Below are 23450 nucleotides of genomic sequence, written 5' to 3' on the forward strand. Positions count from 1 at the left end.
ATCATCATTTAACCATACAGTAAAGCTGTATGCCCTCTGGAAAAATTAGAGCTGTAGTTTCCCCTTGCTTTCAGCCATTCGCAGTACCAGCACAGCAAGGCTGTTTTGGTTAGTGTTACAAGGCCAGATCAATCAATCATCCGGACTGCCTCTCTGTTGAGAGGCCACCATTTGTTGTTGTGGTGGTGGTGGTGGTCTTCAGTCCAAAGACTGGTTTGATGCAACTCTCCATGCTACTCTATCCTGTGCAAGCCTCTTCATCTCCAAGGAACTACTGCAACTTATACCCTTCTGAATCTGCTTACTGTATTCGTCTCTTTGTCTCCCTCTAAGATTTTTACCCGCAGTGCTTCCCTTCAGTACTAAAATGATGATCCCTTGACGTCTCTGACTGTATACTACCAACTGATTCCTTCTTCTAGTCAGGTTGTACCAGAAATTCCTTTTCTCTCCAATTTTATTCAGTACCTACTTGTTAGTTATATGATCTACCCATCTAATCTTCAGCATTCTTCTGTTGCACCACATTTCAAATGCTTTTAGTATCTTTTTGTCTAGACTGTTCATCATCCATGTTTCACTTCAATACATGGCTACGCTCCATACAAATATTTTACGAAAGGGCTTCCTGACAGTTAAATCTGTACTTGATGTTACTATATTTCTCTTCTTTTGAAATGTCCGCCTCCTTAGCACAGCAGTAGCTTTACCGCCTCCCTGCAGGGGACTTGGTGTTGTGTGTTCCTCATGATCATTTCATCATCACTGACACGCAAGTCACCAAAGTGGTGTCAACTAAAAAGACTTGCAATACAGCGGCTGAACCCCGAAGAGGATATCCCGGCCAATAAATGTCATATATTCATTTAATTTTTTTCTTTTGAAATGCTTTTCTTGACACTGCCAGTCTGCATTTTATATCCTCCTAACTTCAACCACCATCAGTTATTTTGCTTCACAAATATTGAAAGTCATCTACTACTTTAAGAGTCTCATTTCCTAATCTAATTCCCCCTGTATCACCTGATATAATTAGACTACATTCCATTATCTTTGTTTTGCTTTTGTTGATGTTTGTCTTATACCCTCCTTTCACGAACTGCCCATTCTGTTCAGCTGTTCTCCCAAGTCCTTTGCTGTCTCTTGACAGAATTGTAATGTTGGTGCCAAACCTCAAAGTTTTTATTTCTTCTCACTGTTTTGTTTTCTTTATTACTTGGTCAATATACAGATGAATAACATTGGGGATAGGCTACAGCCCTATCTCTCTGCCTTCTCAACCACTGCTTCCCTTTCGTGCCCCTCAACTCTTATGACTGTCATCTGCTTTCTGTACAAATTTTAAATAGCCTTTCTCTCCTTGTATTTTACCCCTGCCACCTTTAGATTTGAAAAGAGTATTCCAGTCAACATTGTCAAAAGCTTTCTTTAAGTCTACAAATGCTATAAATGTAAGTTTGCCTTTCCTTAACCTGTCTTCTATTAGAAGTCGTAAAGTCAGTATTGCCTCACTTCTCTACATTTCTGTGGAATCCAAACTGATCTCCCCTGAGGTCGACTTATACCAGTTTCTCCATTCTTCTGTAAAGGATTCATATTAGTATTTTGCAGCCGTGACTTATTAAACTGATAGTTTGGTAATTTGCACACCTGTCAACAGCTGCTTTCTTTGGAATTGAAATTATTGTATTCTTCTTGAAGTCTTGAGTGTTTCAAACATCTTGCTCACCAGATGGAAAAGTTTTGTCATGGCTGGCTCTCCCAAGGCTATCAGTAGCTCTAACAGAATGTTGTCTACTCCCTGGGCCTTGTTTCGACTTGGGTCTTTCAGTGCTATGTCAGATTCTCCGTGCAGTATTATATCTTCCTTCTCATCTTCATCAACATCCTCTTCCATTTCCAAAATATTACTCTAAAGTATATATCCTGTGTACTGACTCTCTAACTACTCCTTCCATCTTTCTGCTTTCCCTTCATTGCTTAGGACTGGTTTTCTGTCTTAGCTCTTGATATTCATATAGGTGGTTCTCTTTTCTCCAAAGGTCTCTTTGATTTTCCTATAGGCAGCATTTATCTCACCCCTAGTGATATATGCCTCTACATCCTTACATTTGTCCTCTAGCCATTCCTGTTTAGCCATTTAGCACTTCGTTTTGATCTCATTTTTTAGAAGTTTGTATTCCCTTTTGTGTGCTTCATTTATTGCATCACTGATAAAGTTAAATAGATAACTCTGGGTATAAAAATTTCTGGCGCTAGGAAGAGGCAACTACATAATGAACTGAAATATTTAATAAAAATAGGTATTTTACTGAATATGTTAGACTTTATAAAACTACCTTCAAAAAAAGTTGTGAAAGCAACCAAACAAATGCCAAACAATTAGTTCATTTCACAACATAAAAGTAAAACAAAGGCAGTGTGGTCTGTTGTCAAATCAGAGGTAGGTGTCAGAATTAATAGAAATGAAATATCTAGAATTAAAGTAAATGATAGCCTTATTGTAAACCGAGCTCAAATACCGGAGTGTTTAAATGAATTCTTTATAAATGTGGCAAAGTCAGATGTCGATATAGTAGAGAATCAGAGTAAAGTAAACCCTTTTGGATTCCAGCAAGTAGCTGAGTATGTCACAGATTTCAAAAAAGTCTCAATAAAGCATGTGCAAAATATTATATTATGATTAAAAAATAAAAACTCAGCTGGGTGGAATGGGATATGGACTAAAGTGATTAAAGCTGTGTATCACATAATAGCACCTCCACTAACTAAACTAATTAATCAATCTTTTCAACAGAGATACTATCGTGATGTGTTGAAGTAGGTCGAAGTCAGATTTCTGTTCAAGATAGGGTCGAGGGAAGACATGGGAAACTATCATCCTATTTTTATTCTTCCAATCTTGTCGAAAGTGTTTGAGAGAGTAGCTGCAAACCAGTTACAAAATTTTATTGTGCAAAATGATATTATTATAAATAATCAATTTGGATTCCAACCAGGAAATAACACCCTCGATACAGCAAATAACTTTATTGAAAAGATATGCAAAGCACTGGACCAGAGGAGTAAAGTTACTGGTATTTTCTGTGATCTTACTAAAGCTTTCGACTCTGTAAACCATGCCTTGCTTATCTATAAATTAGATAAATATGGGTTTAAGGGCAATACTCTCGAATGGCTTACATCGTACCTGCAGAACAGAAAACAAAGGGTAACTATCACTTCAAATGTGGTGAATTATTTTTCGAAGTGTCACAAGGTGTGCCTCAAGACTCCAATTTGGGTCAAATCTTGTTCCTATTCTATGTAAATGACTTATTCTCAAACATCAATTCCCCATCAGTTCTGTTTGCCATCAATACTTGTGTTTTAATTGAAGATGGTGATGCAGAAAAAATTCCAAGCTTCATTGTGAGCACACTGGATACCCTAGAGAACTGGTTCCAGTTAAATGGGTTGAAACTGAACATTGCAAAAACCCATATGGTACATTTCCAAACCAAACACCCAAAATGTGCAGAGCTTAAAATACAATGCAATAACCAACTTATAGAAGAAGTTGACACTGTCAAATTTCTAGGACTAAATGTGGAAAAGAACTTGAACTGGAACACACATATTGGCTCATTATCAAATAAACTAAGCAGTTTTGCATTTGCAATGCAGATACTTGCAAATTCTACTGACATGAGTACACGAACAATAGCTTATCATAGTTATTTTGAATCTGTAATTAGGTATGGTGTAATTTTCTGGGGAAGTTCAAGTAAAGTATCTTGTATACTGAAACTTAGAAAAAAGTTATCAGATACATGTGTACCGTACAGAAAACAGAATCTTGTTGCCCATTATTGCGACAATTGCAAATCCTAACTGTACACTCCATATACATTTATGAAATTATTATCTTCCTACATAGTAGGCAAAAATTATTTGAGGAAAATCAATTTATCCACATACACACCACAAGAAATAAAAATAATTTTATGCTTCACACACACAAATTGAAATTATATGAACAGGCTCCACAGTATACGGGAATGACAATAATAACAAATTAATGGGCAAAAATATATTTAATGTTAAGCCAGAGATCCTAACAATAAGAGTACGTCAGATTCTGGGGGAGATATGTTACTATTTGATAGAAGAATTTTTAAAGGATGACATGATAATTTGAGCTAGGGTAATTTAGTGTTAGATTTTTAGATGTTATTTTTATTATTGTTATTATTATTATCATTATCATATCTGCCTCTTGTGTATATAAAACAAAATTGTATTATTATTATGATGCTATAGTATGGATGATTGACTGATCTGGCCTTGTAACACTAACCAAAACAGCCTTGCTGTGCTGGTACTGCGAACGGCTGAAAGCAAGGGGAAACTACAGCTCTAATTTTTCCAGAGGGCATACAGCTTTACTGTATGGTTAAATGATGATGGCATCCTCTTGGGTAAAATATTCCGGAGGTAAAATAGTCCCCCATTCGGATCTCCGGGCGGGGACTACTCAAGAGGACGTCGTTATCAGGAGAATGAAAACTGGCATTCTACGGATCGCAGCGTGGAATGTCAGATCCCTTAATCGGGCAGGTAGGTTAGAAAACTTAAAAAGTGAAATGGATAGGATAAGGTTAGATATAGTGGGAATTAGTGAAGTTCAGTGGCAGGAGGAACAAGACTTCTGGTCAGGTGAGTACAGGGTTATAAATACAAAATCAAATAGGGGTAATGCAGGAGTAGGTTTAATAATGAATAAAAAATTGAAGTGCAGGTAAGCTACTACAAACAGCATAGTGATCGCATTAGTGTGGCCAAGAAAGACACGAAGCCCACACCTACTACAGTAGTACAAGTTTATATGCCAACTAGCTCTGCAGATGATGAAGAAATTGATGAAATGTATGATGAGATAAAAGAAATTATTCAGGTAGTGAAGGGAGACGAAAATTTAATAGTCATGGGTGACTGGAATTCGGTAGTAGGAAAAGGGAGAGAAGGAAACATAGTAGGTAAATATGGATTGGGGGTAAGAAATGAAAGAGGAAGCCGCCTGGTAGAATTTTCCACAGAGCACAACTTAATCATAGCTAACACTTTGTTCAAGAATCGTAAAAGAAGGTTGTACACATGGAAGAATCCTGGAGATACTAGAAGGTATCAGATAGATCATATAATGGTAAGACAGATTTAGGAACCAGGTTTTAAATTGTAAGACACTTCCAGGGGCAGATGCGGACTCTGACCGCAATCTATTGGTTATGACGGTAGATTAGAACTGAAGAAACTGCGAAAAGGTGGGAATTTAAGGAGATGGGACCTGGATAAACTGACTAAACCAGAGGTTGTACAGAGTTTCAGGGAGAGCATACGGGAACAATTGACAGGAATGGGGGAAAGAAATACAGTAGAAGAAGAATGGTTAGCTCTGAGGGAAGGCAGCAGAGGATCAAGTACGTAAAAAGACGAGGGCTAGTAGAAATCCTTAGGTAAGAGAAGAAATATTGAATTTAATTGATGAAAGGAGAAAATATATCAATGCAGTAAATGAAGTAGGCAAAAAGGAATACAAACGTCTCAAAAATGAAATCGACAGGAAGTGCAAAATGGCTAAGAAGGCAAGACTAGAGGACAAATGTAAGGATGTAGAGGCTTATCTCACTAGGGGTAAAGTAGATACTGCCTACAGGAAAATTAAAGAGACCTTTGGAGAAAAGAGAACCACTTGTATGAATATCAAGAGCTGAGATGGAAACCTAGTTCTAAGCAAAGAAGGGAAAGCAGAAAGATGGAAGGAGTATATAGAGGGTCTATACAAGGGCGAGTTACTTGAGGACAATATTATGGAAATGGAAGAGGATGTAGATGAAGATGAAATGGGAGATACGATACTGCGTGAAGAGTTTGACAGAGCACTGAAAGAACTGAGTCGAAACAAGGCCCCAGGAGTAGACAACATTCCATTAGAACTACTGACCACCTTGGGAGAGCCAGTCCTGACAAAACTCTACCATCTGGTGAGCAAGATGTACGAGGCAGGTGAAATACCCTCAGATTTGAAGAAGAATATAATAATTCCAGTCCCAAAGAAAGCAGGTGTTGACAGATGTGAAAATTACCGAACTATCAGTCTAATAAGTCACTGCTGCAAAATACTAAAACGAATTCTTTACAGATGAATGGAGAAACTGGTAGAAGCCAACCTCGGGGAAGATCAGTTTGGATTCCATAGAAATGTTGGAACACATGACCTTACAACTTATCTTAGAAAATAGATTAAAGAAAGGCAAACGTTTCTAGCATTTGTAGACTTAGAGAAAGCTTTTGACAATGTTGACTAGAATAATGTCTTTCAGGGGTAAAATACAGGGAGCGAAAGGCTATTTACAATGTGTACAGAAACAAGATGGCGGCTATAAGAGTAGAGGGGCATGAAAGGGAAGCAGTGGTTTGGAAGGGAGTGAGACAGAGTTGCATCCTTTCCCCGATGTTATGCAATTTGTATATTGACCCAGCAGTAAAGGAAACAAGAGAAAAATTCGGAATAGGTATTAAAATCCGTAGGGAAGAAATAAAAACTTTGAGGTTCACCGATGACATTGTAATTATATTGGAAACAGCAAAGGACCAGGAAGAGCAGCTAAACAGACTGGACAGTGGCTTGAAAGGAGGATATAAGATGAACATCAACTAAAGCAAAACGAGGATAATGGAATGTAGTTAAATTAAATAGGGTGATGCTGAGGGAATTAGATTAGGAAATGAGACACTTAAAGTAGTAAAGGAGTTTTGCTATTTGGGGAGCAAAATAACTGATGATGGCTGAAGTAGAGAGGATATAAAATGTAGACTGGCAATGGCAAGGAAAGCGTTTCATGAAGAAGAGAAATTTGTTAACATTGAGTATAGATTTAAGTGTCAGGAATTCGTTTCTGAAAGTATTTGTGTGGAGTATAGCCATGTATGGAAGTGAAACATGGACGATAAATAGTTTGGAGAAAAAGAGAATAGAAGCTTTTGAAATGTGGTGCTACAGAAGAATGCTGAAGATTAGATGGGTAGACCACATAACTAATGAGGAGGTATTGAATAGGATTGGGGAGAAGAGAAGTTTGTGGCACAACTTGACTTGAAGAAGGGATCGGTTGGTAGGATATGTCCTGAGGCATCAAGGGATCACAAATTTAGCATTGGAGGGCAGCGTGGAGGGTAAAAATCGTAGAGGGAGACCAAGAGATGAATACACTAAGCAGTATTGGCTAAGCCATGTCTCCACAATACCCTTTCTTTCAGGAGTGCTAGTTCTGCTAGGTTCGCAGGAGGGCTTCTGCAAAGTTTGGAAGGTAGGAGACGAGATACTGGCAGAATTAAAGCTGTGAGTATCGGGCGCGAGTCATGCTTCGGTAGCTCAGATGGTAGAGCACTTGCCCGCGAAAGGCAAAGGTCCCGAGTTCGAGTCTTGGTCGGGCACACAGTTTTAATCTGCCAGCAAGTTTCATATCAGCGCACACTCCGTTGCAGAGTGAAAATCTCATTCTGGAAACATCTCCGAGGCTGTGGCTAAGCCATGTCTCCACAATATCCTTTCCTTCAGGAGTGCTAGTTCTGCAAGGTTCGCAGGAGAGCTTCTGTAAAGTTTTGAAGGTAGGAGACGAGATATGGGCAGAAGTTTTTTTTTATTTTTTTTGTCATCAGTCTACTGACTGGTTTGCTGCGGCCCTGCCATGAATTCCTTTCCTGTGCTAACCTCTTCATCTCAGAGTAGCACTTGCAACCTACGTCCTCAATTATTTGCTTGACGTATTCCAATCTCTGTCTTCCTCTACAGTTTTTGCCCTCTACAGCTCCCTCTAATACCATGGAAGTCATTCCCTCGTGTCTTAGCAGATGTCCTATCATCCTGTCCCTTCTCCTTATCAGTGTTTTCCACATATTCCTTTCCTCTCTGATTCTGCGTAGAACCTCCTCATTCCTTACCTTATCAGTCCACCTAATTTTCAACATTCGTCTATAGCACCACATCTCAAATGCTTCGATTCTCTTCTGTTTCGGTTTTCCCACAGTCCATGTTTCACTACCATACAATGCTGTATTCCAAACGTACATCCTCATAAATTTCTTCCTCAAATTAAGGCCAGTATTTGATATTAGTAGACTTCTCTTGGCCAGAAATGCCTTTTTTGCCATAGCGAGTCTGCTTTTGATGTCCTTGCTCCGTCTGTCATTGGTTATTTTACTGCCTAGGTAGCAGAATTCCTTAACTTCATTGACTTCGTGACCATCAATCCTTATGTTAAGTTTCTCGCTTTTCTCATTTCTACTACTTCTCATTACCTTCGTCTTTCTCCAATTTACTCTCAAAGCATACTGTGTACTCATTAGACTGTTCATTCCGTTGGCAGACCATTTAATTCTTCTTCACTTTCACTCAGGATAGCAATGTCATCAGCGAATCATATCATTGATATCCTTTCACCTTGTATTTTAATTCCACTCCTGAACCTTTCTTTTATTTCCATCATTGCTTCCTCGATGTACAGATTGAAGAGTAGGGGCGAAAGGCTACAGCCTTGTCTTACACCCTTCTTAATACGAGCACTTCGTTCTTGATCGTCCACTCTTATTATTCCCTCTTGGTTGTTGTACATGTTGTATATGACCCGTCTCTCCCTATAGCTTACCTCTACTTTTTTCAAAATCTCGAACAGCTGGCACCATTTTATATTGTCGAACGCTTTTTCCAGGTCGACAAATCCTATGAAATTGTCTTGATTTTTCTTTAGCCTTGCTTCCATTATTAGCCGTAACGTCCCTTTACTTTCCCTAAAACCAAACTGATCCTCACCTAGCGCATTCTCAATTTTCTTTTCCATTCTTCTGTATACTATTCTTGTAAGCAGCTTCGATGCATGAGCTGTTAAGCTGATTGTGCCATAGTTCTCGCACTTGTCAGCTCTTGCCGTCTTCGGAATTGTGTGGATGATGCATTTCCGAAAGTCAGATGGTATATCGCCAGACTCATATATTCTACACACCAACGTGAATAGTTGTTTTGTTGCCACTTCCCCCAATGTTTTTAGAAATTCTGATGGAATGTTATCTATCCCTTCTGCCTTATTTGATCGTAAGTCCTCCAAAGCTCTTTTAAATTCCGATTCTAATACTGGATCCCCTATCTCTTCTAAATCGACTCCTGTTTCTTCTTCTATCACATCAGACAAATCTTCACCCTCATAGAGGCTTTCAGTGTATTCTTTCCACCTATCTGCTCTCTCCTCTGCATTTAACAGTGGAATTCCCGTTGCACTCTTAATGTTACCACCATTGCTTTTAATGTCACCAAAGGTAGTTTTGACTTTCCTGTATGCTGAGTCTGTCCTTCCGACAATCATATCTTTTTCGATATCTTCACATTTTTCCTGCAGCCATTTGGTCTTAGCTTCCCTGCACTTCCTATTTATTTCATTCCTCAGCGACTTGTATTTCTGTATTCCTGATTTTCCTGGAACATGTTTGTACTTCCTCCTTTCATCAATCAACTGAAGTATTTCTTCTGTTACCCATGGTTTCTTCACAGCTACCTTCTTTGTACCTATGTTTTCCTTCCCAACTTCTGTGATGGCCCTTTTTAGAGATGTCCATTCCTGTTCAACTGTACTGCCTACTGCGCTATTCCTTATTGCTGTATCTATAGCGTTAGAGAACTTAACGTATCTCGTCATTCCTTAGTACTTCAGTATCCCACTACTTTGCGTATTGATTCTTACTGACTATTGTCTTGAACTTCAGCCTACTCTTCATCACTACTATATTGTGATCTGAGTCTATATCTGCTCCTGGGTGTGCCTTACAATCCAGTATCTGATTTCGGAATCTCTGTCTGACCATGATGTAATCTAGTTGAAATTTTCCCGTATCTCCCAGCCTTTTCCAAGTATACCTCCTCCTCTTGTGATTCTTGAACAGAGTATTCGCTATTACTGGGCTGAAACTTGTTACAGAACTCAATTAGTCTTTCTCCTCTTTCATTCCTTGTCCCAAGCCCGTATTCTCCTGTAACCTTTTCTTCTACTCCTTCCCCTACAACTGCATTCCAGTCACCCATGACTATTAGATTTTCGTCCCCCTTTACATACTGCATTACCCTTTCAATATCCTCATACACTTTCTCTATCTGTTCATCTTCAGCTTGCGACGTCGGCATGTATACCTGAACTATCGTTGTCGGTGTTGGTCTGCTGTCGATTCTGATTAGAACAACCCGGTCACTGAACCGTTCACAGTAACACACCCTCTGCCCTACCTTCCTATTCATAACGAATCCTACACCTGTTACACCATTTTCTGCTGCTGTTGATATTACCCAATACTCATCTGACCAGAAATCCTTGTCTTCCTTCCACTTCACTTCACTGACCCCTACTATATCTAGATTGAGCCTTTGCATTTCCCTTTTCAGATTTTCTAGTTTCCCTACCACGTTCAATCTTCTGACATTCCACGCCCCGACTCATAGAATGTTATCCTTTTGTTGATTATTCAATCTTTTTCTCATGGTAACCTCCCCCTTGGCAGTCCCCTCCCGGAGATCCGAATGGGGGACTATTCTGGAATCTTTTGCCAATGGAGAGATCATCATGACACTTCTTCAATTACAGGCCACATGTCCTGTGGATACACGTTACGTGTCTTTAATGCAGTGGTTTCCATTGCCTTCTGCATCCTCATGTCCTTGATCATTGCTGATTCTTCCGCCTTTAGGGGCAATTTCCCACCCCTAGGACAAGAGAGTGCCCTGAACCTCTATCCGTTCCTCCACCCTCTTTGACAAGGCCGTTGGCAGAATGAGGCTGACTTCTTATGCCAGAAGTCTTCGGCCGCCAATGCTGATTATTTATCAAAATTTGGGCAGTGGCAGGGATTGAACCTGGGACCGAAGACGTTTTGATTATGAATCAAAGACGCTACCCAGAGACCACGGGCAGAAGTAAAGCTGTGAATACCGGGCGTGAGACGAGATACTGGCAGAAGTAAAGCTGTGAGTACCGGGCGTGAGTCGTGCTTCGGTTGCTCAGATGGTAGAGCACTTGCCCGCGAAAGGCAAAGGTTCCGAGTTCGAGTCTCGGTCAGGCACACAGTTTTAATCTGCCAGGAAGTTTCATAATATAATCAATCTGGAACCTTCCAATGTCTCCAGGTCTCTTCCACATATAGAACCTTCGATCACGATTCTTAAACCATGTGTTAGCAGTGATTAAATTATGCTTTGTGCAATCTTCTACCAGGTGGCTTCCTCTTTCATTTCTTTCTCTCAGTCCATATTCACCTACTACTTTTCCTTCCCTTCCTTTTCCTACTATCGAATTCCAGTCCCCCATGACTATTAAATTTTCATCTCCATTAACTATCTGAATAATTTCTTTTATCTCATCATACATTTCGTCTATGTCGTCCTCATCTGCAGAACTAGTTGGCATATTAATCTTGTACTACTGTAGTGGGTGTGTGCTTCGTATCTATCTTGGCTACAATAATATGTTCAGTATGCTGTTCATCGTAGCTTATCCATATTTCTATTTTTTTATTCATTATTTTAGCTACTCCTGCATAACCCATATTTGATTTTGTATTTATAACCCTGTATTCACCTGACCAAAAGTCTTGTTCCTCCTGCCACTGAACTTCACTAATTCCCACTATATCTAGCTTTAACCTATACATTTCCCTTTTTAAATTTTCTAACCTACTTACCGTTAAAGGAATCTGACATTCCACGCTCTGATCCATAGAACACAAGTTTTGTTTCACCTGATAATGACGTCCTCCTAAGTAGTCACCGCCCAGGGATCCGTATGGGGGACTATTTTACCACTGGAATTTTTTACACACGAGGATGTCATCATAATTTAACCATACAGTAGAGCTGCATGACCTTGGAAAAATAACGCTGTAGTTTCCTCTTGCTTTCAGCCATTTTGAATAATGTTACAAGGCCAGATCAGTCAATCATCCAGACTGTTGCCCCTGCAACTACTAAAAATGCTGCTGCCCCTCTTCAGGAACCACATGTTTGTCTGGCCTCTCAACAGATATCCCTCCATTATGGTTGCACCTATGGTGCGGCTATCCGTATCACTAAGGCATGCGAGCCTCCCCATCAACGGCAAGGTCCATGGTTTATGTTAACTTATATCTATAAAATTTTCAAAATAACTGTAACTTGGAAGTGAATCGTTGTGGAACTATAGCCATAAAATGACATCTTGTTAAGTGATGGTGCTTGGATATGCCTAACAATGCAGCGCAGCTAATTATCTTAATAATTTTAAGGCGCTACAGTAGTTATGCATACAAGTAACTGATTTAATAGTCATGAAACATCAAAGAAAATGTGAATGAAACGTAAACACTCTTGGATGAGAATTTAAAATTTACCTAGCTATGACTGTTCACTTGAAACCATTATCTTCAACTAAGTTGATTATTAACTGCACTCCTTAGCATAACAGGTATTTGCTGTGGCAAGATAGTTTAAATGCGCACACATACACATGCTTGTCACCGACCGGCTGTCATTTTGTGGCTGTGGCACCATAATGGTACATTTCCGACCTTCAATTATTTGAGAAATTTTGTAGAATTTGAAGTCCCCCTGCTCAGAAATGGCTATCAGATTGTTTTTCTCCCCCTCTGTGCATGTATATATTCACTGTTGGACAGACACAACAAAAAGACTGCTTAACAAGTGAGCTTTCACCTCAGCCAAAAAGCCTTCTCCTGAATTATACAAAAAGCACACACACGTATTCATGCAACTGCACACATGTCCACTGTCCACTATCTCTGGCTGCTAAGGCAAAACTGTATGAAGAGTTGCATTTGCGTGAATATATATATATATATGTGTGTGTGTGTGTGTGTGTGTGTGTGTGTGTGTCTTCTCTGTTTCAGAAGAGGGCTTGTTAGTCGAAAGCTCACTTGTTTAGCAGTCTTTTGTTGCGCCTCAACCTTTCTACTGTATGGTAAGATGAAATCTATCCTTTTTATAGTATTCTCGTTATTCCATCCTGGTTTTTCCGTTGTTTTAGATACTCACTCAGTGTCTTGTACTTCCAACCCTATTTGATAAGTGTGTTGTAATTCTTTTGTGGGACTCTTGTTAGTCACCTTTTACAGTATTTGGATTTTCTTATATCATATACATGATAACTTTTCTTCAGAAAGCATTGTAACATTGCAGGTGCAACAAATGTTTTTGGAAGTGTTGGGAAAGTAAATGTCGAGAGTTGGCGTTGCTGCATGACTTTGCGTGGACATAATGGTGATGTCCTGGATATGGCATGGTCTCCACATGATGCATGGCTTGCATCTTGTTCTGTTGACAACACAGTGATTGTGTGGAATGCTCTTAAGATGCCAGGTAATAACAATGATTTATACATTTCATACATAAAGTTTTAAAACACGAAGCAGTCCGTTGCTTCATAAATACGCAACTACTTGAACTATCTTTTGTGGTAAATATGTGTAAAGGTACCTCATAGGCTTTTGGAAAACAAATTAGATGAAAATAAACCAACTTAGAGGAGTTCCTCTTATTAAGGTTGTTTCTTTGTTTTAATAAATCCAGTCTCCTGTTCACAAACAAATAATCTTAGAATATTGAATAATATGCAGATTTTTGTGGCATTACAGAAGCACACAACTGTCAGATGATAGGCAATTTCTTGTTTATAAGGTAGTGCTCAGATGAGAATTGGTCCTACAAATATATGTTCTGAAAAGCATGGCATGTTAAAACAGATGAAAACCTGATCATATCGTGAGCAACAGAAAATAATTTTTGCTCTTGAAGAATAAATATGAGGGCTGTCCAGAAAGTAAGTGACGATTGACGCGAAATGAAAATCACAGTGAAAATCAGAAATGTTTCATTTGTAACAGTTAGCTACACCTTTCAGCTACTTCTCTACGTAGTCGCTGTTCTGACTCAGACATTCGTCGTAGCGTTGTACCAACTTTCCAATACCCTCATCATAGAAGGCAGCTGCCAGTGCTTTCCGCCAATTCTCTACACTGGCCTAAAGCTCGTTGCCTGTGCCAAAATGTTGTCTTCAGTGCCAGCGGTTCGTTTGAGCAGAGATGAAACTCAGTGGGAGACAATTACAGGCTGTATTGTGGGTAACCAAACATTTCCAATTGAAACAATGCAGGGACATCTTCATTGCCCCTGCAGAATGAGACTGAGAATTGTCTTGAAGAAGAAACCGCACGACAGTTATGTAATGTTGGTTGCATAGCTTCAGGGGAAAATTCTCACCAGGTCCTCGTACTTGGTGGGAGACACTATTTTCTATAACGTCTTTACGCACTCACTAAGTGCTCAGGGACGAAAAGAGCGACATAATTCTACCTAGAGTCATACTAGAGACACTGCCCAACACATCTTTGCAAAGCTTTATCGGATTTTCATACTCGTTTCCATTTCGCGACCGATCGTAACTTACTTTCTGGACAGCCCTCGTATTAATGGTGTATGTCTTGTATATAGTGGAAATTAATGGTTAAAAAGTTGTACCACAGTTCTGCCTTCTGTAAGACATCATTAATTTATTTTTTCTGCACCTGTACGTGTTTCAGCACATTATCGCACCTCCAGTGGACCATTTATTTGATTGTGTTATTTAAAAATAAGCAATATCTTGTATTGATAATGCCACAGGTACTCTTAACATCACGCTCTGCTGGTTTAAATAAGAAGTTATTATTTGACTTTTATTAATTTTGCAGATGAATTAGTTGGAACTCTAATTCAGTACATATTATCTAGAGTCAGTATTTTATCGGATAATAGTGAGAATAAGATAACGTGAATTCAAACAATGGAAAATCCTGAATGGAATGTAACAATAACATGAAAAGGATATTTGCTCTACTCACCATGTAGCAGAAATGCTGACTCGCAAGTAGGCACAACAAAAAGACTGTCAGGAAGTGAGCTTTCAGCCAACTAAGCCTTCATCAGAAAACACACACACACACACACACACACACACACACACACACACACACACACACACACGTGACAACAGTCTCTATATTCATGTGTGTGTGTTGCATTTGTGTGTGTGTGTGTGTTTTATTTATTTATGATGAAGGCTCACTTCTGGAGTCTTTTCGTTGTGCCTATCTGCAACTCAGTGTCTTCACTATAATGTGAATTCATCACTTTGTTGTTGAATAAAGGGGTCCGGTGTTCTTAGACATAAATAACAGCCTGACAACATTTGTGTATGACTTCCCACTTATTTCTTTCCAGCCCAGTGGACAAATTAACAAATTTTAACAAACTTTGATTTGCTTTTGCAGATTAATCCAATTTCAAATCTTGATTTTACAGCCATCTTCATACAGTATTATGCAGAGAACTGGAAAACAATGTGCTGCTTGATATTTTATTTTAATATATTAGCTTATTTCAGCTTATTGCCTTCATCAGTACATGTCCTGATGTTGTAGGGACATATGTCAACTTAATATTATTTTCAAATTAATGATATGGTTATAATAGGGTGAAAAATTCCACGTAGGAAAAATATATCTAAAAACAAAGATGATGTGACTTACCAAATGAAAGTGCTGGCAGGTCGACAGACACACAAACGAACACAAACATACACACAAAATTCAAGCTTTCGCAACAAACTGTTCCCTCTTCAGGAAAGAGGGAAGGAGAGGGAAAGACGAAAGGATGTGGGTTTTAAGGGAGAGGGTAAGGAGTCATTCCAGTCCCGGGAGCGGAAAGACTTACCTCAGGGGGAAAAAAGGACGGGTATACACTCGCGCGCACACACACACACATATCCATCCACACATATACAGACTAGAGGTGGCAAAAAAATCAGTTACGTTATTTTTTGCTACCTCTAGTCTGTATATGTGTGTGTGTGTGTGTGTGTGTGTGTGTGTGTGTGTGTGTGTGTGTGTGTGTGTGTGCGCGCGCGCGCGAGTGTATACCCGTCCTTTTTTCCCCCTAAGGTAAGTCTTTCCGCTCCCAGGACTGGAATGACTCATTACCCTCTCCCTTAAAACCCACATCCTTTTGTCTTTCCCTCTCCTTCCCTCTTTCCTGATGAGGCAACAGTTTGTTGCGAAAGCTTGAATTTTGTGTGTATGTTTGTGTTCGTTTGTGTGTCTGTCGACCTGCCAGCACTTTCATTTGGTAAGTCACATCATCTTTGTTTTTAGATATAATATTATTTTCAGCAACATTTTAAAATTGTCAATAATTTGCTGTTGTACGTACATTATTACATAATTTTTTGGAAGCTAACAGTTGTAGGAGTTCCAGTTTGGCATCTAGTCGTTTCCTCAAAGATATTTCAACATACAATATATTCAGCACAACTTCATACAACTACTGCCATCGCATATCTTCAACAATTACTAACTAACTGTGCTGACACAGCCACTTTAGTATCTATATTAATGTAACAAACACAAGCTCAGAAGTGTTTTATTAAAACAGTTACTTTAATTACCTTAAAATGAAAATTACGTATTCACAAATATTCTGGTGCAACATTAGGCTTTACAAAAAGAAGGAAAAATATTTGATTTTCTGTGCAAACTTTCATGAAATAAATCTCTTTATGAAATTACTGTCAAGGTGCTTAATTATTTGAATTACTCTCATTTACAGAGGCTTCAATGCTGTAGCCAAATTATTTGCTGCGCCTAATTATTTTATGAGCTGTGTTAAAGGTCATTATCTGAAGAACACTATACAGTTTCAGTAATTAGACTGGACATTACTAAGTGTTTTTTTCTGGGACTTTATTTTTGTTAATTTTACAAAATTGGATTATCCAAGTGAAAATTCATCATTCTGGATTAGGAGTTACCATCCTAACAAAACAGGAAGATACATGCATGAAAATTCAAAGTATCGTATTTTTGTAAATAAACTAGAATGACTGACTTGTCATTTGTAAGACATTTAGTAATCACAGATAGTATCAAATAAAGAATAATAACTGTGGAATAATTTCACTTAGGTTTAAATATAAGATAATGTGATAAAAGATACAGTGTATCGAGTAATATATTAAATATCGTACATCAAGGTGATTCGTAGACATATGTATCATATACTTCAGTATTTGAGTCTCAGTCCATTACAGTACACACTCCTACAGCCTATTATAGTTTTTTTTGTATTTTCTGTCTGTTTTTTAAATTGTTAAAGATATAGATAACAATAGATACACAATTGTGGTGATTAACAGTTTCCTGCCTGTGATAATGATACTTAAAGCAAGGCAGTTTCTTCATCAGCTTATATTAGGAATAAGAGAATGCATAAAATATTTTCATGAATTAAGTCCCCAGTTTTCGTCTTCTTACAGAAATGGTAGCAGTACTGAAAGGTCATTCTGGACTAGTGAAGGGTGTTGCATGGGATCCTGTAGGCAAATATATGGCTTCACAATCTGATGACAAGACATTGAGGGTTTGGAGAACAGCAGACTGGAAAGAGGATTCAGTCATCACTGAACCATTTGAAGAGGTTTTTATCTCTTAAAATTATAATTTTGCACAAATATTATTCTACGAATTTTCATGTTAATATGAATATTGACTTCAATGGCTGGTAACGTACTGGTGTCCTTATTTAAGTAATTACATTGTAGAAATACTGCTCCTTGTTTTATATCTGAGAGGGTAGAACATTAACAGTATTAGATCATAAATGTGTCCAAGAATCTCCTACTAGGAATTCAAAAATATGTAACTGACACAGGTATTTGAAATGGGGTGCTGTGTTTGAGGTAATGAGTGTATGCCATTTGAATGAAATTAGGTCAAACGTAACTGTACTGTTGCATATTGCAACAGCATTGCCGGCAAGGCTTAGGAACATTGTTAATTGAATTTGATCTTCTCAGTGTTATCTGATACATAAAATGAACACTAGAAATACAAGAATATACTCAAACCCTTACTCCTGGAGTACATTAATAATTTGATAAATAAAATAGATACATTTTATGTATATTATTTCAGGATACTACTGCTATTTTCTGAAGCTTTATTGTAGAGTTGTGTAGTTAGGTGATAAGTTTATTTCGACTGCAGGTGATCTGCAGTTAAAATGTGCTATTAATATATACAATTTTTATGTTATATATCTGATTGGTTTAGTAACAGTGTGTCGAATACTTACTTTCATATCTCATCATTACATTGTGGCTGTCAAATTTTTCTGCTTATCTGCTTATTGTATACGTAGTGAAACCTAAGTTGTTTTCATATATATATAATAGAGGGAAACATTCCACGTGGGAAAAATATATCTAAAAACGAAGAAGAAGAAGAAGAAGAAGAAGAAGAAGATGAATTTTGTGTGTATGTTTGTGTATGTTTGTGTGTCTATCGACCTGCCAGCGCTTTTATATATATGTATATATAATAGAGGGAAACATTCCACGTGGGAAAAAAATGTATCTAAAAACAAACATGATGTGACTTACCAAACGAAAGCGCTGGCATGTCGATAGACACACAAACAAACACGAACATACACACAAAATTCAAGCTTTCGCAACAAACAGTTGCTTCATCAGGAAAGAGGGAAGGAGAGGGAAAGACGAAAGGATGTGGGTTTTAAGGAAGAGGATAAGGAGTCATTCCAATCCCGGGAGCGGAAAGACTTACCTTAGAGGGAAAAAAGGACAGGTATACACACATACACATATCCATCCGCACATACATAGACACAAGCAGACATTTGTAAAGGCAAAGAGTTTGGGCAGAGATGTCAGTTGAGGCGGAAGTAAAGAGGCAAAGATGTTGTTGAATGACAGGTGAGGTACGAGGGGCAGCAACTTGAAATTAGCGGAGGTTGAGGCCTGGCAGATAACGAGAAGAGAGGATATACTTAAGGGCGAGTCCCCATCTCCGGAGTTCTGACAGGTTGGTGTTAGTGGGAAGTATCCACATAACCCGGACGGTGTAACACTGTGCCAAGATGTGCTGGCTGTGCACCAAGGCATGTTTAGCCACAGGGTGATCCTCATTACCAACAAACACTGTCTGCCTGTGTCCATTCATATGAATGGACAGTTTGTTGCTGGTCATTCCCACATAGAAAGCTTCACAGTGTAGGCAGGTCAGTTGGTAAATCACGTGGGTGCTTTCACACGTGGCTCTGCCTTTGATCGTGCACACCTTCCGGGTAACAGGACTGGAGTAGGTGGTGGTGGGAGGGTGCATGGGACAGGTTTTACACCGGGGGCGATTACAAGGGTAGGAGCCAGAGGGTAGGGAAGGTGGTTTGGGGATTTCATAGGGATGAACTAAGAGGTTATGAAGGTTAGGTGGACGGTGGAAAGACACTCTTGGTGGAGTGAGGAGGATTTCCTAAAGGATGGATCTCATTTCAGGGCAGTATTTGAGGAAGTCGTATCCCTGCTGGAGAGCCACATTCAGAGTCTGATCCAGTTCTAGAAAGTATCCTGTCACAAGTGGGGCACTTTTGGGGTTCTTCTGTGGGAGGTTCTGGGTTTGAAGGGATGAGGAAGTGGCTCTGGTTATTTGCTTCTGTACGAGGTCGGGAGGGTAGTTGCGGGATGCGAAAGCTGTTTTCAGGTTGTTGGTGTAATGGTTCAGGGATTCCGGACTGGAGCAGATTCGTTTGCCACGTAGACCTAGGTTGTAGGGAAGGGACCGTTTGATGTGGAATGGGTGGCAGCTGTCATAATGGAGGTACTGTTGCTTGTTGGTGGGTTTGATGTGGACGGAAGTGTGAAGCTGGCTATTGGACAGATAGAGGTCAACGTCAAGGAAAGTGGCATGGGATTTAGAGTAGGACCAGGTGAATCTGATGGAACCAAAGCAGTTGAGGTTGGAGAGGAAATTCTGGAGTTCTTCTTCACTGTGAGTCCAGATCATGAAGATGTCATCAATAAATCTGTACCAAACTTTGGGTTGGCAGGCCTGGGTAACCAAGAAGGCTTCCTTTAAGCGACCCATGAATAGGTTGGCATACGAGGGGGCCATCCTGGTACCCATGGCTGTTCCCTTTAATTGTTGGTATGTCTGGCCTTCAAAAGTGAAGAAGTTGTGGGTCAGGATGAAGCTGGCTAAGGTAATGAGGAAAGAGGTTTTAGGTAGGGTGGCAGGTGATCGGCGTGAAAGGAAGTGCTCCATCGCAGCGAGGCCCTGGACATGCGGAATATTTTTGTATAAGAAAGTGGCATCAATGGTAACAAGGATGGTTTCCGGGGGTAACGGACTGGGTAAGGATTCCAGGTGTTCGAGAAAGTGGTTGGTGTCTTTGATGAAGGATGGGAGACTGCATGTAATGGGTTGAAGGTGTTGATCTACGTAGGCAGAGATACTTTCTGTGGGGGCTTGGCAACCAGCTACAATGGGGTGGCTGGGATGATTGGGTTTGTGAATTTTAGGAAGAAGGTAGAAGGTAGGGGTGCGGGGTGTCGGTGGGGTCAGGAGGTTGATGGAGTCAGGTGAAAGGTAGGGGGCCTAAGGTTCTGAGGATTCCTTGAAGCTCCGCCTGGACATCAGGAATGGGATTACCTTGGCAAACTTTGTATGTGGTGTTGTCTGAAAGCTGACGCAGTCCCTCAGCCACATACTCCCGACGATCAGTACCACTGTCGTGGAACCCTTGTCCGCCGGAAGAATGATGATGGAACGGTCAGCCTTCAGATCACGGATAGCACATTTTGGCACAGTGTTACACTGTCCGGGTTATCTGGATACTTCCCACTAACACCAACCTGTCAGAACTCCGAAGATGGGAACTCACCCTTCAGTATATCCTCTCTTCTCGTTATCCGCCAGGCCTCCGCTAATTTCAAGTTGCCACCACTCATACCTCACCTGTCTTTCAACATCATCTTTGCCTCTTTACTTCCACCTCGACTGACATCTCTGCCCAAACTCTTTGCCTTTACAAATGTCTGCTTGTGTCTGTGTATGTGCGGATGGATATGTGTATGTGTGCGAGTGTATACCTGTCCTTTTTTTCCCCCTAAGGTAAGTCTTTCCGCTCCCGGGATTGGAATGACTCCTTACCCTCTCCCTTAAAACCCACATCCTTTCATCTTTCCCTCTTCTTCCCTTCCCTCTTTCCTGATGAAGCAACTGTTTGTTGCGAAAGCTTGAATTTTGTGTATGTTTGTGTTTGTTTGTGTGTCTATCGACCTGCCAGTGCTTTTGTTTGGTAAGTCTCATCATCTTTGTTTTTAGATATATTTTTCCCATGTGGAATGTTTCCCTCTATTATATTCATATCATTAATTTGAACCCAACAATTACGTTTGTTATTGTCACTGTTGCGTTTCGAAATCTTTTCTGTCGTCTTCTTTTCTCTTTCTGTTTTTGCCAGTAGTTTCACTTTGTATTCACCTTCTCCTTTTTACCGTAATCTACTATACAATTTTATCCCGCCGATATATACTCAATAATATGTAATAATACGTAACCCACTTCCAAACCATAACCAAAAGCTGACCGTTCCATCGTCATTCTTCCGGCGGACAAGGGTTCCACGACAGTGGTACTGATCGTCGGGAGTATGTGGCTGAGGGACTGCGTCAGCTTTCAGACAACACCACATACAAAGTTTGCCAAGGTAATCCCATTCCTGATGTCCAGGCGGAGCTTCAAGGAATCCTCAGAACCTTAGGCCCCCTACGAAACCTTTCACCTGACTCCATCAACCTCCTGACCCCACCGACACCTCGCACCCCTACCTTCTACCTTCTTCCTAAAATTCACAAACCCAATCATCCCGGCCACCCCATTGTAGCTGGTTGCCAAGCCCCCACAGAACGTATCTCTGCCTACGTAGATCAACACCTTCAACCCATTACATGCAGTCTCCCATCCTTCATCAAAGACACCAACCACTTTCTCGAACACCTGGAATCCTTACCCAGTCCGTTACCCCTGGAAACCATCCTTGTTACCATTGATGCCACTTCCTTATACAAAAATATTCCGCATGTCCAGGGCCTCACTGCGATGGAGCACTTCCTTTCACGCCGATCACCTGCCACCCTACCTAAAACCTCTTTCCTCATTACCTTAGCTAGCTTCATCCTGACCCACAACTTCTTCACTTTTGAAGGCCAGACATACCAACAATTAAAGGGAACAACCATGGGTACCAGGATTGCCCCCTCGTATGCCAACCTATTCATGGGTCGCTTAGAGGAAGCCTTCTTGGTTACCCAGGCCTGCAAACCCAAAGTTTGGTACAGATTTATTGATGACATCTTCATGATCTGGACTCACAGTGAAGAAGAACTCCAGAATTTCCTCTCCAACCTTAACTGCTTTGGTTCCATCAGATTCACCTGGCCCTACTCTTATTGTGGCCAAGATAGATACGAAGCCTACCACAGTAGTACAAGTTTATATGCCAACTAGCTCCGCAGATGACAATGAAAGTGGTGAAATGTATCATGAGATAAAAGAAATTATTCAGGTAGTGAAGGGAGATGAAAATTTAATAGTCATGGGTGACTGGAACTCGATAGTAGGAAAAGGAAGAGAAGGAAGCATAGTAGGTGAATATGGAATGGGAGTAAGGAATGAAAGAGGAAGCATCCTGGTAGAATTTTGTACAGAGCATAACTAAATCATAGCTAACACCTGGTTCAAGAATCGTGAAAGAATGTTGTGTACATGGAAGAAGCCTGGAGGTACTGGGAGGTCTCAGATGGAGTATATAATGATAAGACAGACATTCAGGAACCAGGTTTTAACTTGCAAGACATTTCCAGGGGCAGATGTGGACTCTGACCACAGTCTATTGATTATGAACTGTAGATTAAAACTGAAGAAATTGCAAAAAGGTGGGAATTTTAAGGAGATGGGACCTGGATAAGCTGACTAAACAAGAGGTTGTACAGAGTTCGACAGGAAGTGCAAAATGGCTAAGCAGGGATGGCTAGAGGACAAATGTAAGGATCTAGAGGCATATATCACTAGGGGTAAGATAGATACTGCCTACAGGAAAATTAACGAGATCTTTGGAGAAATGAAAACCACTTGCATGAATATCAAGAGTTCAGATGGAAACCCAGTTCTAAGCAAAGAAGGGAAAGCAGAAAGGTGGGAGGAGTATATAGAGGCTCTATACAAGGGCGATGTTCTTGAGGGCAATATTATGGAAATGGAAGAGGATGTATATGAAGATGAAATAGGAGATATGTTACTGTGTGAAGAGTTTGACAGAGCACTGAAAGACCTAAGTCGAAACAAGGCCCCGGGAGTAGACAACATTCCATCAGAACTACTGACAGCCTTGGAGAGTCAGGCCTAACAAAACTCTACCATCTAGTAAGCAAGATGTACGAGACAGGCAAAATATCCTCAGACTTCAAGAAGAATATAATAATTCCAGTCCCAAA

The 23450-nt window shown here is 40.0% G+C and overlaps 1 protein-coding gene across 3 annotated transcripts in view; it reads left to right on the forward strand.

Moving 5' to 3' along the window:
* The window catches only part of LOC126100100 (protein HIRA), a 258874-nt gene that overhangs the window by 50503 nt on the left and 184921 nt on the right, over positions 1-23450 (forward strand). For all 3 annotated transcript variants that reach the window (XM_049910615.1, XM_049910614.1, XM_049910616.1), the window contains 2 exons: positions 13247-13426; positions 17415-17575. In XM_049910615.1, the coding sequence (XP_049766572.1) occupies positions 13247-13426; positions 17415-17575 (341 nt within the window). The remainder of the gene's footprint in view (positions 1-13246; positions 13427-17414; positions 17576-23450) is intronic.

The sequence above is a fragment of the Schistocerca cancellata genome, chromosome 9, assembly GCF_023864275.1.
Source record: "Schistocerca cancellata isolate TAMUIC-IGC-003103 chromosome 9, iqSchCanc2.1, whole genome shotgun sequence".
Taxonomy (NCBI): Eukaryota; Metazoa; Arthropoda; class Insecta; order Orthoptera; family Acrididae; genus Schistocerca; species Schistocerca cancellata.